This window comes from Habropoda laboriosa, unplaced genomic scaffold (assembly GCF_001263275.1).
Source record: "Habropoda laboriosa isolate 0110345459 unplaced genomic scaffold, ASM126327v1 scaffold5, whole genome shotgun sequence".
Lineage (NCBI taxonomy): Eukaryota > Metazoa > Arthropoda > Insecta > Hymenoptera > Apidae > Habropoda > Habropoda laboriosa.
In genome coordinates this window covers 199320-214715 of record NW_017100161.1, presented here as the reverse complement: position 1 = coordinate 214715, position 15396 = coordinate 199320, and the positions used below count along the sequence as shown (strand labels likewise).

At 34.8% G+C, this 15396-nt stretch overlaps 2 protein-coding genes across 2 annotated transcripts in view; one reads left to right on the top strand and one right to left on the bottom strand.

Moving 5' to 3' along the window:
- The window catches only part of LOC108577321 (probable phosphoserine aminotransferase), a 2786-nt gene extending 2541 nt beyond the window's left edge, over positions 1 to 245 (bottom strand). Inside the window, 1 exon segment of the mRNA XM_017940465.1 lies at positions 145 to 245. Within this exon segment, the coding sequence (XP_017795954.1) occupies positions 145 to 219 (75 nt within the window). The 5' untranslated portion in view covers positions 220 to 245.
- A 1582-nt stretch (positions 246 to 1827) lies between these two features.
- LOC108577798 (DNA-dependent protein kinase catalytic subunit-like) lies at positions 1828 to 14564 on the top strand. The gene is given in 16 exon segments (XM_017941006.1): positions 1828 to 1954; positions 2082 to 2263; positions 2337 to 2499; positions 2578 to 2696; positions 2759 to 3151; positions 3221 to 3402; positions 3473 to 3726; positions 3806 to 6099; positions 6175 to 6504; positions 6583 to 6738; positions 6814 to 9636; positions 9638 to 10786; positions 10932 to 13262; positions 13462 to 14137; positions 14212 to 14417; positions 14487 to 14564. Coding segments are annotated over 16 exon segments (11463 nt in total).
- Positions 14565 to 15396: the final 832 nt, after the last annotated feature.

The window sequence follows — 15396 nt, the reverse complement described above, 5'->3', positions numbered from 1 at the left end:
TCCCATTCGATCCTTTCCCATTTTCTATCTTCTAATATTTCCAACAGCGTGCTGTCTTTATCAAAAAGACTCGAAAAAAAAAGAAAAAAAATATACTCAAAAGTGTAAATTATATTTAAAAACGTCAGAATTCGTTCGCGGTACCTGTGCAGGAAGTTTTGCCGGTCCCGCACCGAAATTAATCACACTGTTCGCTGGAACGTTGTTCTGGTCGCTCATTGCAAACGCTACTTTCGTACTGGACGGCTACTACCGAAAGACTGAACTGGATTCGGTGCCGAAAGCAATTTACAGCTCGCCAACACTCGTTATCTAATTACGTAAATAGTCAGAGGGATTGTTAACGTACACAATCATTTCTCCCCGTGGCTACTGTTACCTTTTACTCGCTTCACAATATTGCACTCGGAGAATCGCGATTTCTAAACATCAAACGAGAATCATAGATCGTTACAAGTTGTTTCTATTTTTCTTTTTCGTTGTTTCACTTCCTTTTACTTTCTCTTTCGACGTTTATTCTCTTTGCAGTCACTCTATTCAACTGACTATTATAAGTTCTAGGCAATTTTATACGGGATAAAGCTAAAAATCGATAAGTAGCGTGATCCAGTATTGGTCACAACAGATATTCGATATTTTGTTTCATGGTGTTGCATAAAAACCCGTCGAACAGGTCTTTATAGATGAAAAATGCGGATTGGTCGTTCATAGCGAATGGAGATATTTGCTGTGGTCAAGCTGCCGCGAAAATCGAACGATTTATTATGGAGAATAATAAGAAACTGATTGTAATTTCGTTGTAATTGTATCCCTGCAATGTATTCCTTGGAAATGTAACGAAATTAGTGAGATACAAATTGGAATAAAATTAATATAAAAATTGTTGCAGAATAAATGGAACGTTATTATTTCGTGTACTATGATAATTTTTGTTCTTTGATAAATCTACGAATGCCCCCAGCAACGTTTTATCTCACGATTATGAAAACTGACTATATAAGCTAACCCGTGACACGTGATTCACTTACCAGATAAATTTAAACTTTCCGATTATTTATTTGAATCATGTATCCCTTTTATCTGCATAATTTTAATACATTTTCTTGCGATAATGCATGTACGAAAACGGAATAAATCATTCAAAACGTTACACTTTACCATGAATTATAAGTTTGCTGATAAACACACTTTGTTTCGTACATTGTTTGTTAACGACTAATACAACAACAAGCATAATAAAACAATACGCTATAATAATACGTTCTTTGCATCATCTTAAATGATAAAATATCTCATCAAAGATACAAAATGAATCTAGCATGATGTTTCGTATTAACCTAATAAAGACGTAAATTACTTCATATATGTATTCTCTTACTTATTCTTTGTCACTTGTTTGTATACACTTTTGTGCATAAGTCACTCGATACTTGTTACTTTTCTGTGCAAAATGTTCATTGAGGTTGGTTTTTTAAAAGACCTTACAAAGGTAGGATAATTTAAATTGTTGTTAACAAAAGTTAATTTCACTTTATATGTATAATGTAAATTTATTCTTAATCTGAAGTGTCTGATGACATATGAATGAGAATGTAGGTTCAGAAAAAGGCGGGACAAATGACCTGAAAGGGTAAAGGACTTCGTACTGCGTCAAATAATGAAACAGTTTTATCGACAAATCGTCAAACATTAAATAATTACCATTATACTGTAATTATTTATTGTTCTTTTTGTTATTAGGTGCTCTGTTAGGATGTCATAACATGTTACGAACATAAACGAATGGTTAATATATACGAGTGTTCGTAGTAATCAAATCGGCAAAACATGGATTCGTTTAAAGTATTTATAAATATTTTCGAGAGAGCTGTGGTAGAAAGGAACGGCGCTAATTTGTTGGAAATATTGAAAAATAGTACAACATATTTTCAAAATATAGCGAAAGATGATAGCGGTATGTAGTAAAAAATATTATTTTTTATACTGTTATAATACGACATTTAGTTGAATTTTATGATACACATATACTGAATATATGGTTTTTTAGTGACACCTAATGCTTGGTATTTTTTTTTTTTTAGAACTGGTGCTATCTATATTATTTGATAAAAATAAAGGCTTGCTCTGTTTTCTTAATAAGGAACTTAAAAAATCCACTCCTCAAAAGGGTTTTGATATGGCAATAAAAGAAGCATTTGGTCTTCTTGAATTTGTCATGGAACAATTCCCTGATATATTTGTACCTTACATAGTTGATGCAAAGGTATTATATGTTATAAATATAAATAATTGTGTATTTTGTTCCACAATGTATCAAAGTTCCTGTTTGGTTGTAGAATACATGCCAACAGGCACTTGCAACACGGTGTTCAGCATATATTCAGAAAGCTGCTAGCAGTGCCTTTAATAAATTGATAGGACTCTTTAAGGAATATGAAATTGACCTAGGTGAAACTATAAAAAAGTTTGTATCTTTGTTTCCTGCAGTTGATATTAAAGGTATATTATTTTATCGTAAATTTGTATTATTAATAACTAACTTGGCACAAAAGTTTTCATTAATATCATTTACTTCAGAAAGAAGTTTACTATTTTCTGTTCTTGGAACAATTACAAGACAGTGTTCAGAAACTCCAGAGATACAGGAATATTCTAATGTAATTTTCCAGCAGTTAAGAAATGACTTCAAAAAACAGGTATATTTTATCATTTGATATTTGTGAAGGGAAAATTATAATTTTTAAACAAAAAATTTCAGTACAACCCAGAAACCATGGCCAAATCAATTGATATATTTCAAGTATATTTGGATGTATTTTCTAATATGTTACACAAACTTTCCAATGAAATGAAAGAAACATATTGTGAGGAACTGTATATATGGGTTAAAGAATTAAGTCATCCTGACAGATATTCAGTTAAAAAAGTTTCAATGAAATCAGCAATTAATTTGTTATCCAGGCATATGTATCAATTTCGTGAATTCATTTATCGTGATTACCAATATTGGTATAATCTACTAATAAAGTTAGCTCAAGATAAAAACGGACAATACAATGAATGCGGTCAGCGTGCTTTAAAAAACTTCTATCGAATGATCGGCAATACTTTGAAGGACAAACAATCTGAGGATGATAAAACAATATTCTTGGTAATTTATTAAATAATTATTATGTAAAATAATGATTTTATACAATGTATAACATCTATTATGTTTTAGTACTTTAAAAATCTTTTTGAGGAACAGCTAAACAATAATCAACAAGTAAATTCAAGTATGCTACGTTTTATTGTATATGGTTTTAGCCAAATGGCTGCACCATGTAAAAGATATCTTACTAATGATGATGTGAAAAATATGTTTTCACTGATAGCTAATTGTGCTATGCCACTTTGTTCCAGGTACAAAACTGTATATCTGTGTTGGTCAAATGCCAACAATGTAAATTAATTAATATTCTACATTTTTCAGGGAAAATATAGAAAAAATACAGTTGGAATGTATTTGTGACTACCAAGAAGCTCTATCAGAAATAATATTGCATACATCGAATCTTTCAATTGATCAAATCTTTATAATTACAAAGCTCAGTATTCTTTTATTTAAAAGATTTCCTGACCTACGTATAGTCGGCCAAGACCTTGCAGTATCATCGTTGATAAATACCATCATCAATGTTGGAATGATTAATAAAATTTTCTTGGACGAGTTTCTTTATAATCTAAGTAAGCATACGTTGCGTAAATGTCTACAAATGAAATTTAATATTCTGCCATTTTTTACATAATACATTTAAATATTTAGTTCCTAATGGAGTAGCATGGACTTGTTCCCATACTTTATTCGTTGATGCGGAATTAAAACGAGGATTGGATAATCTTCCAGAGCGACCATTATGTTACAAAAATTATCTACCTTTATGGATACAAATTTTGAAGTCAGAAAGATACAGGGAGCACAGACAAATTGCACAAGATTTAGTTGATACGTTTATAAACGTGGGGATCGCATCAATAGGGAAATTAAATCTGAACACTAAAACGAAAGAAGATAACGTATTCTCAGATGTAGCCTTTTCTCAAATTGCTGAGAATGAGGCAGATTTTCAAATGTTCATCAATATCGTAGATCTATACGTTGACGTTATAAACGAATTGGAGACATTTTTACTGATAAACACCCTACACAAATTTCTATTAAATGTTATCAGTATATCTTATAAACATCCTCTGGTATCGGGTTTCTATAAACTAGTACGTGCAACATTTAAACACATTTGCAGCTTAAGTACAGACGAAATTGAACCAGAAACACTAGAATTGTTGTATAAGTATTTAATCGATGTCTTAAATCTGATCCCCACGTTTTCCAACGAGTTGTTAACTACATGCTTGTACTTAATTCTAAACGTGCCGTTAATGTACGTCGAACGTATACTGGACAGTACAATTACAACATTTAAAATCGCTTTCACTGTCGGTTTAAGCGATTTCGAATTAGCTTGTAATACTTTGAATGCATTAGGAAAATGGACAGACCACTTGGATAAAAAACATACAAATGCATTTTTACAAGAAATAGTACCACTTTTGGAGCCATATTTACACAGTGGAGAAAGTTCTGTAGAATTTTTACAGGACATCATAAAAACCGAACGAAAAGTTATTAAACGAATAACCCTAAGAGATGACGAGAATACTTTGGAAAGGTTTCAGATGAGAGTTCTGACGTTTATCGCCTCGCTTGACACCGATATAATAATGAATTTCATATATAAAAGATCTATGGACACTGGAGCCACTTGGGATAAGAAAGATTTGGTGAAATACTCGTTGATGTTCTCTGATATGCAAGTGGATATTCACTTCGATAAAATCTTGCCAAGACTAATTTTACTATCTCAAAATTCTGGAGATAGACGAACAAAAATAATTGCCTGTGAAATGCTCCATTCGATAATACAATTTGTTCTTGGCAATACATCGCAGCAATTAACATCTAATCCGGATCGATTCGTTCCCATTCTCGTTAAATTATATCCAGCTCTGCTGAATTTAGGCTGTGATTACGATGAAGCAGCGAGACAAATTTTCCAACCATTAATGCTGCAGCTGACACACTGGTTGAGCTCAAAATTCATGCTCAAATCTCCAGCGACTATATATTTTCTCGATTCGCTTTTCGAAGGTCTGAACAACGACTCCAATTCGTCTCTCCGCGAATTTTCTGGAATATGTCTAGCCGAATTTACTAAATGGTCGATAAAACAATCCGACAGTAAGACAAACGTTGAATCTAACATTAATGAAGTGATATGTAAAATGACAAACTTTGCGCTTCATCCGTCTGCTTCTAAACGAATAGCAGCTGCAACAGCTTTCAATCATCTCTACACTATTCTGCGCGAAGACGAGAAAATTGTATCTATATATTGGTTCGAGATTCTGTACAGCTTTGTGAAAAGTCTGAACGGTTGTAACGATCCTTCAATTGTCGCTGCACTTGACCACGTCGACAGAGTTCTAATAACGAAGAAAAATCTGTTCAATGCGAAACACCATAATCGTAGAAAACCAGATGAATTTGAAGGCACGACGTTAAGCGATGCTGTGAACTGGTTGTTCATACAATGCGGTTGCTTGGATCAATGTTGTCGAGCAAAATGTATGAAATTAGTTATTAAACTTTCCCAACATGTGGCAAATAATAATCTAGCTGAAACAATGATAAGTAATTACATCGATACTAATGGAATCGAGGCGCTTAATGTTATACTATTAAATAATCTTAAACCAAAGATAGAAAGTTTATCTCTTAACGGCATGCTACCTCTTCTAAGAAGTTTGGATTGTTATATATGGTTAATAAGAGATGGTTTATTGGATGTGCAATGTTTGTTTGGCAATACAAATCCGCAAAGAGAAGTAATTTTCAACTGTGCGAGAAATTTTGTTCACTTGATGAATAGAATTAAAATAGAAGATAGAGAAAGTGGTGACTTGGTAACTTTGTCAAGAGAGTTTGAAGATATACAAACGTTGGAGTGTAAAGTATTATTGGCTGTGTTTGACTTTATACAAATCCTGTTGAATTTTGATGTAAGCCAAACAAGTTTTACAAGTGAAAGGTTGTTGTATTGAATTATTAAGGAATTTTTAATCTTTTAATTTCAGGACACTTTCATTCCAGACTTTTTATTCAACAATGATTTGTTTGAGTTAATTACAAAGTGTATAATGTATCCACAAGTAATAGGATTTGGTGTGAAAAATCTTGAAATAACTAAAGCACTTCTCCCAATTATGGGAAATCTGTTGAAAGCTAATAGTTCTTTAATGAATCTGGTTAAGAGTGAATTATCGATACACGTGGAGAAGTATATGAACGATTTCATTGATCTAACTAAAATTGTCTCTAGTATGGACAATTGTAATAAACTTAAACAATATGTTAAAGGTTTAAGCTTCTTGGAACATCATAACATCCTCAGTCAACTAAACAATGTAACATATATGCATAATACCTTTTTATAAGTATTTTGCCCTATCAAATTTTCTAATTAATAATACTTTTTTCTTTAGGCAAACGCATTGATTGAACAACGAGAAGACAAAGTTACGCGTGTTTTCAAAGTCTTGGCAACAAAATGCACGGGAGAACTTATTCGCGTAAATATAAAGCCATCAATAAAGGATTATCTCGAGACCTTAATGGATTTTTTGCTTATGCACTACGAGGTATAATTTTCAAATGTATAAATAAAAAACGAGACACACTGAAAATATGGTTAAATCCTCGATTTATATTTGCAGCCTTCGATGACACAGGCTCTAATTAGATTAATTGAAAATGAGACAATGCTTGATTCAGACACCAAAAAAATCGAACACGGTATATGTTTTCTGAGTACGTTCAAAAATCAAATATTTAGGTACATGTTGATGGATATGGAAAAAACTATGGAAATATTTAACGACGTGTTGCAAAGGAATCCCAGTCTTTTCTTAACAATAGTGGAGCAGCTATTTTTGTTTGTACAACATCATAAAAAGGAATTGCAGGATGATGTAGAAATATTAGTGGATACTGTGATTAAAAACTTCACAGTATTCCAAAGTGCTGTGAATAATCTGGAAGACAGAAAACAGAAGTTGATCAACATTTTCGGGATTGCAGTTCATCTGAAAGATAAACCAATTGAAATATTGTCTATGAGTAAAGACTTTTATATGTGGATACTTACTCAACTAATGGACAGTTCGGATATAGAATACAAGATGCATATCCTTAATAATTTCCTGGTATGCCTGACAGACATGACATCAGAAACAAAACCAGAATTGCTTGTCATTCTGCGTACTTTGAGAAGTGACAGACTCAACGTGTGGCCGAATGATTTTTCTCAGAGGAATGTGAAAGCTCTGAAAATAATAAAATGCTTCCAAACATTAACAGCGTTGCTACCGGTCACTAAATCGACCACAGTTTTCGAATCCATCATTTCATTCGCATGCGGAATTGCCGAACAATTGTGTAACAAAGAAACAGACGAATATCTACAAAGATATTTCGCCTCGATCACCACTGATTATGCCTTTAATTCTCTACAATTGGCGTACAAATTATTCATGAATTTGAATACACCGACAAACGAAAGATTCGACGTGTTGCGCAGTTTTCTTTTACCATTGTTCGAATTCTGCAAGACTGTCGAGATACGTCGATTCTTCGAAGAGAACATCAAAGAGATCCATGCGATTGTTTGTCAAAGTTTCATCGGATGCAGTTCAGATATGAGACAGCTTATAGTATCAAAGATAGGCTGTTACGATCTTGTTTCGATTATGTTCGCAAAGATAGACATAAGAGGAATAGACAATATTGAGAGTGCGATTACTCGAAACGCCATCGATAATGTGGTCACTGGGAAAGAACTTTTGCAAAGTTTGTACAGCAACGCGTTAAAAGTACGCATGTTGAAGACACCTGAATCTGAGCATAAAGAAATCATGAGACAGCTGCATTGTTCAGCGTACAATTGTTCCATAGCTATCGTGTCTCTGAAAAATGAGGAAGATTCTTACATAAGTATATTTGCTGAGAACAGAAAGAAGGCACATTTGATTTGGGAGAACATTGTGGACTGTCAGAAGCAATACAACTTTCAGCAGACGGTTAAGGAGTACCCGAAATATCGTAAAAGATTGATCAATATCAGGAAGAGCTTGAAAGAAAGACAAACTTCTAATCGCTACTCATACATTTACAGTTACAATTTGTCCACCTGTACATTGAATGAAGACATAGATGCTTTTGATTTTAATAAAGCAACCTTGCACAACGAATCGGACAATACTGCCAAAGAAGAAAGCATGAGTCTAACATTTGAAAGCGACGAACTAAACAATCACGAGTGTATGGCTTCTATTTGTGGAGTTTTGAGTCATATAATATCAGAAGAAATATCTGCACCACCGATTAATGATTCTACGATGTCACAACAAATCAATAACGATATTACAATGCCAAAGTGGCTAAAGTGTTTTCTTACTTCTATTACATCTACCCGTTACGATAACGTCAGGCTGTTCATGTTGAAAGTTGTCTTGAATATGCAAACAGTGTTCAAGTCTTACGTGAAATTTTTCCTGCAGCCGATAGTGTACGTAACGTACTCATACTTGACAGGAAATCAGTTGAACTATATTATCGTCGACGTTATAGAAATGTTGATAGATTGGCAGACTTCATCTTCTCAAGAATCAGCTGAAAGCACGATTAACGAGAACAAAGTTGCATTTCAACGGTTATGGGAGATAATTATACGAAAAGCAATGGTGAAGAAGACCAAAGAAATTTCTAGAGCTGTTTATACGTACAACATGAGCATGATAAAGACAATGCTTGAAGTGTGGCATTTGTACTTGAAGCTGCCTTCCAATTTAGAGGACAAGATGAAAACTGCACCTGCAGCTGCAGTGTACTTGATATTAATCTGTTTCATCAATGGAATGGAGAGAGACATTATTCAAAGGGAGGATATCTTAGAATTTCTAGAGAAATCCTTGGAGAACTGGAAAGATGATGAGGAAACAATTTTACAGTGTTGTGAATGCTTTGGTTTAATCTTAAAGTATCTGGACACTGATGTTGCCTTAGCAAACAAAAAGTGTGCCATAATCGACAAAGTTCGAAGTATATTGAGACAGATGCAAGCACGTTTTGAAAATAGGCAGATAAAGTGTATACGTGCATTGTGTAAAAATTATCCAACTGCAGCAATGATGTATTTCGAATTTGTCACTGCAAACATATTCAGAGTGGACGCTCAGGGCAAGTCAAATTGTTTGGAAATATTTTTGCTGTGTATACCGAATCTTAGCGTGGACCAAATATTAATGGAACTAACTCACATGAAGTTTGACGATTTGTTGAAAAATAAGATTTTACCCTGTGAGAAGGTAGCATTAAGGGTTATCGATTCTCTGGTTCCCGTACTTCCTCCATCAAACGTTCTATCACTGACAACTATGGTACCGCCTTATGCGAAGCATGGATCTTCCGAATTCAGAGAAAGTGCTTATAATATATTTATAAATATCTATAAAAAATATGCAACAGATACTTCTGAAGACATTCTGGACCTATGATGCACAATTAAAAACTACTTTCAAAGAAAGGTTACTGGAAACTTTAGATATATACACTCCCAGTGCTAGTCAGAATTTTTTGCCATTCATACTTTTGCTGATCTTAGACCTTACCAAGAAATCTATGAGTTATGCACAGAAGATGTTTGGACCTCTACACAATTGCAGCTATAGGGAATGCAAAATAGCTCTCTCATGGAGAACAAAGAATTTAGGATCAAAGGCTCCGCTTTTCGCTCCGTCTTTAACTAGTCAAATGAATCAAACGTTCACTCAGATGAGCGCTACATTGTCAAACATATCTTCTGATTTTACATACTCAAGATCAAACTACGTTTCTAACGCTGAGATAGAGCTTTTAGCGACTCAGGAGCCTGAGTTTGAACCAACTTACGTCGGCGAAGAATTTCAAGCAACGTTCAGCAATCGAGGGGAGAATGATACGTTTAAAGAACCAAAAGTGCCACAGCCTGCCTTCACAAAAAGGTCCAAGCGATTTTTGAGCAGTATGACAGACGTTTCTGCGGTTATACGGCAGAAAGAAATCATGAAAAACATACAGCGTGTGGAAATGATAAAGGAGGAAGGTGTTCGACAAAGAAGCAGCGTGAAGCTGTACAGAAAATACAGAATAGGTGATTTTCCAGATATTGAGATATCTCATGCCGCGTTGATCGAGCCATTGCAACAATTAGCAAAGACAGATCAGCTTATCTGCAAGGATTTAACAGTTTCTATCGTTTGTTCGTTGCTTCAAGACTGTAAACCTGATGGCTTTGTAGAGAGATTCGCAGATAGAATGAAGTATATCGTAGAAAACGAACAAGGAAGCAATTTTACTTTAACTGCAGTCTTAGAAATATTATTCAACACTCGTATAACAAACTGTCCGCCAGAGGCTGTTGCGAAAGCTTCGAGATCGAACAGTTTGAACTTCCTTGGATCGCTTGTTTTAGAGGAAAGTATAATTCACGGGTCAGTTGGTTATAGACCGCCTACAAAGAAGATACGAAGCGAAGGTGTGAGCGATACAACCTCTGAATGGTTGCAGTTAACGAATATTTACGAATCTATGAACGACATTGACGTGGTTCTCAGTATTTTTCAGAATCACATCACCAACGAATACATGCAGGTACAATTAATGGAACCGATATAGCGAGGTTAAAAATGAAATTTTACGACCTCGCTGCATCGACGATTCCACTGACAATACACACATTTATTTCTATCTCCATTTAAATTGCTACTTTTTGCATCGTTCCTTTTAATATTTCTAGATTGCATCGTTCGCTCAAGCATCGAACAATTGGGTAAAAGCAAAAGCAGCGTACGAGAAGGTGTACGAAACGGAATCAGACTTGATGAAGGAATACTGTGTTCAAGGTTTGTTCGAATGTTTGAGCAATCTATGCTGCTGGGACGAAATCGACAGCCATATAAAAGGCAAACTGAACAAAGACAAGGATAACATTTGGAACGATCCGTGGAGAGATTGGATGTTTCCATGGTTGTTCGAAGTAAATGTACGTAAATTGATAGACGAAGACGAAAGCAAAGAGTTCGAAGACGACGTGAAGATCATGGAATCTTGGTTGAACGACGATGCTAAGGTGGAGCACATCAAACGATTCTACGGAGAAGAATCGTTCATGTTCTTCTGGCCCAATAAACTAGAGATTGCTCGTGAATTTTTGTTGAACACTTTGGATGAGATAAGGGAACAGTGGATCAGGCTTCATCCTCTCTCCACTCAGCTGAGGGTTCGCAAACTGCAAAAGCTGCGGATCATCAACGATCTGAACCGGTTTATAAAGATCTTCAAAACTGCAGAATCACCGTGCGATTTGAAGAAAGTCCTCAAGTTCTGGAGCAACAGCGTGCCTTCTGCTCAAGATGCTATACTCCCATGGGACAAGTTAACGTCCTACAGGATCTATTTCATTAATTCGTTACTCAGTAACAAACTGGAAGAGTCGAACGAGAACGAGACGCAAAGCGACGCAGAAAGTAACCACGACGACGAAGAAAATGGTATTACTCGTGAGCTACACGCGACCACGTTTCGCATCAAATCAAAGATGATCGAGGCAGCGTTAAATCAGAGAAATAAATACATAGCAAAGAAGTATTTGTTGCAGTTGGAACGAGACAAGAAAAATTATTCAGCGGACTCGATACACCAGAACTACTTAATTGGTGCTAAAATAAAGAACCTAACAGGAGAGGTTGAGACAAACATGAAGAAGAAGTTATCGAATTACGCTTCTTCCTGGAAATATTGCCACAATCTTTTACAGAAGGACAATCTTGAAAGTACCACGAGTGGTAACGTTCGAAGGGAAATCAGTAAGATAGCATCGAGAATCGTGCAGTTAAGCGAAGAAGACGAAACGTTTGCAGAATTGTTGAAGGAAAACAGTTTAATTTTGAAAGAGATAAACCTTGAGAGTAATGATTTACCTGCCATAAGAGATGCATTGGAAGCTTACAGCTTGAACAATTTGAAGATGTGCTGTGATACAACGACCACAAATATCAAAGAGTGCTATTTTACTCTTTCAAAGTATTGCTACGACAGACTGTCACGAAGTGAAAGCGACGTTCAATTGAGCAAAGAATTTGTCCATTCTATATTGAAAGCAATGAGTTACGGATCTCTCGAGGCAGCTCATTATTTCCCTTGTTTGTTAAAACCTGAGTATTTCAACGATGAAGAAACAAAGGATATTTTCATGAAAGAAAGCAAAGCTGTTCAAACTTGGCTGTTTCTTTCTTGGCAGGCTCAACTGTTCTCTAATTTAGGAACGTCGATCGCTCCCTTAATTATACCTATTCTGAAACGTATCGTTGAAACATACCCCAACGCGGTAATTTACACGTTTCGTTTAACCGTGGAAACGAACCCTACTCTTCTGAACGAGACCAGCACTTACGAGATTCGACAGATTCTTTACGAAAGACCTGAAATCGATCGGTTTCTATTAGCGATGCAATACGTGGTTCAACCAGAGTTATACTTGCAACATTATTTGGTAGAATTGGCGAAGAATCTCTCACTTGGTACTGCTACGGCTGTGAACGAACTTCTGAAGAAGGTGTATCCAAGTGGAAGAGAAAACATTGGTAATCCAACGCAAGGTAGCATCTTCGGCAAGATTTCAGCATATAAAAGTAAGATAAACGAATTGATACACAAGAAACCTGAAGAACTTAAGCTACGAATAGATCAAATGTCTAAGAGCATTAAAGAGTCACTTCAAAAACGTAGAGACACGTTTGCATTACGGGATTACAGCCCGTGGTTGTGCAATTTCTCTCATAAAGACATAGAGATACCTGGCCAATACACCGGCGACAGAAAACCGATGCCACAATATCATACGAGAATTATGAAATTTGAGCCTACTGTAAAAGTAATGCGATCGCTGCGTAAACCTATTCGAATTACGATGATTGGTAACGACGCGAAGGAATATCATTTTCTGGTAAAATTCGGCGAGGATTTGAGGCAAGATCAGAGGTTACAACAATTGTTCACCATTATGAACAAAACGTTGTACATTGATACAGCATCTAGACAAAGACAATTGTCTATTGATACTTATCAGGTAACTGGATATTTGTTTAGGTTAGTGATGAGCAACCTGTGGCTCACCAATTATTCACTTGCAATCTAAAATAATCTTCTTTTGATTATTTTCAAATTTACCTTCCAATTTTGGTCCACTGCAAAGATAGATTGCTCATCACTGCTTTAGGTAATTCAGTGGAACTTGAAAAGAAATCATAAATGTCTCTTCAATGCAGGTGATTCCCCTGTCCAAAACAGTGGGCCTTATACAATGGATAGACAACACCAGGTCACTGCAAGAATTAATAAATTTCACACTATCACCGCAACAAATAAAACGAAGCAACTTGATACCTGAAGATTATCAGAAATGGATGCAAAAGGCTGCAGGTTACAAGGAGGCGTTGTCGAAGTACACCGCTACGAATGTTATTGCTAAAATGAATGTATTTATCAGTCAAACAGAATGGGACAGTTTGCGGAAAACATTGATAACTTTATGTCCGACCGTGGAAAGTTTCGTTACCATGCGTCGCAATTTTATTACCTCGTACGCAACAATGTGCATCGCACATTGGATCTTGGGCATTGGTGATCGACATTTACAGAATACTCTTATCGTTGTCAATTCAGGACGTTGTTTAGGTATCGATTTTGGATTAGCCTTTGATGCTGGTGTTGACTTGAGGATACCTGAATTAATGCCTTTCCGTTTAACCTCCCAAATCTTGGGTTTACTGAAACCCTTCACTGAAAAGGATCTTTTAAAAATGATAATGATACACGCGTTACGAGCAGTTAGAAACGAACAGGGACCTATTCTTTCTTGTATGGACGTTTTTGTTCATGAACCGTTAAATTGGACTGAACATGTGAACAGGGCATTGAGAGAAAATGAAGAAGAGGCTGCTGGTAATTTTTAATATTGTAAAATGTGAACTGTTATAATTGTTAAATGGGTACCTTTTATATTATTCAATTTACAGATGTCAAATGGGTGCCATTAAGAAAGATTCAAGCGGTTAAAAAGAAGCTGAATGGAATCAAACCATCTTTGATCACGTTACATCAAGTAAGAGAACAACACAATGACAAATATTTCGACAGATATTGGGCTATAATTACCGGCGATGATGATATCAAACGAATACGAGCAAAAATGAAGGACAACTTTTTAACTCCCGAAGAACAGGTATATAATATTGTATAAAGCGTTATTTTTCGAATTATTCGTTAACGCGATAATTCTCGAAATTTTTAGGTCGAATGTTTATTGGATCAAGCAACTGATCTAAATATTTTAGGTCGTACGTATGTAGGATGGAAACCATGGCTTTAAAGTATTCGTATTTATAATATTTATAAAAAAAACTTCGGTTTTAAGAATATTGTGATGAATTTTGTATATTGATATATGTGTACCATTTTTATTTAAATAAAATATTTTAAAAATAAACAGATACGCAATTGTTTATAATGTATTGCGTAGTACTGCAGGTACCTATAATTACAAACAAAAAACGTATTGCAAATTATAATTTGCACTTACCGATAACAGCTTACGTTGAATATAAAGTGCAGCTAACCCCGACAGTCGTCTTTTTCGTTCTGAAAAGAAATTAATGTTTCCTTTTACTATTTCGTGAAAGCAAAAATTTCAAATTGAACTATAAAAAATTGACATATTGACCAATATAAAATTAAAAACTCTTACCAGTTGGTGTATTTCGTAGAAAAAATTTGCACTTACACTTAAACTACTTGCACTAACACTTAATAAAATTAATTTTTACTATTAGGATATGTTACTTTACAATCATTTCGAAATACGAAGATAATTATGTTAGCGAAAGAATACAATAATCGCAAATATTATTGATATCGTATTTTATACACATGTTCCTTTTTAATATGTTATACGTTATTCTATTACTATTTACCGATACATTTTCGTTTATGCCAGCACTACTAAGTTTATTATTCACGCACTTTGAATTTTTCGAAACGAAAATTAAAAATTGAACGAACAAGACGTTACGATTCTCATTGCACTTATTGGTCCACTTCGAATAATTCAAAAAAGGAAACTGCGCAAACGAGAAAATGAGATATGCGCATGCAACTGTTATATATTTCAAATTACAATCTAATAAAATTTGAAAATTATATTT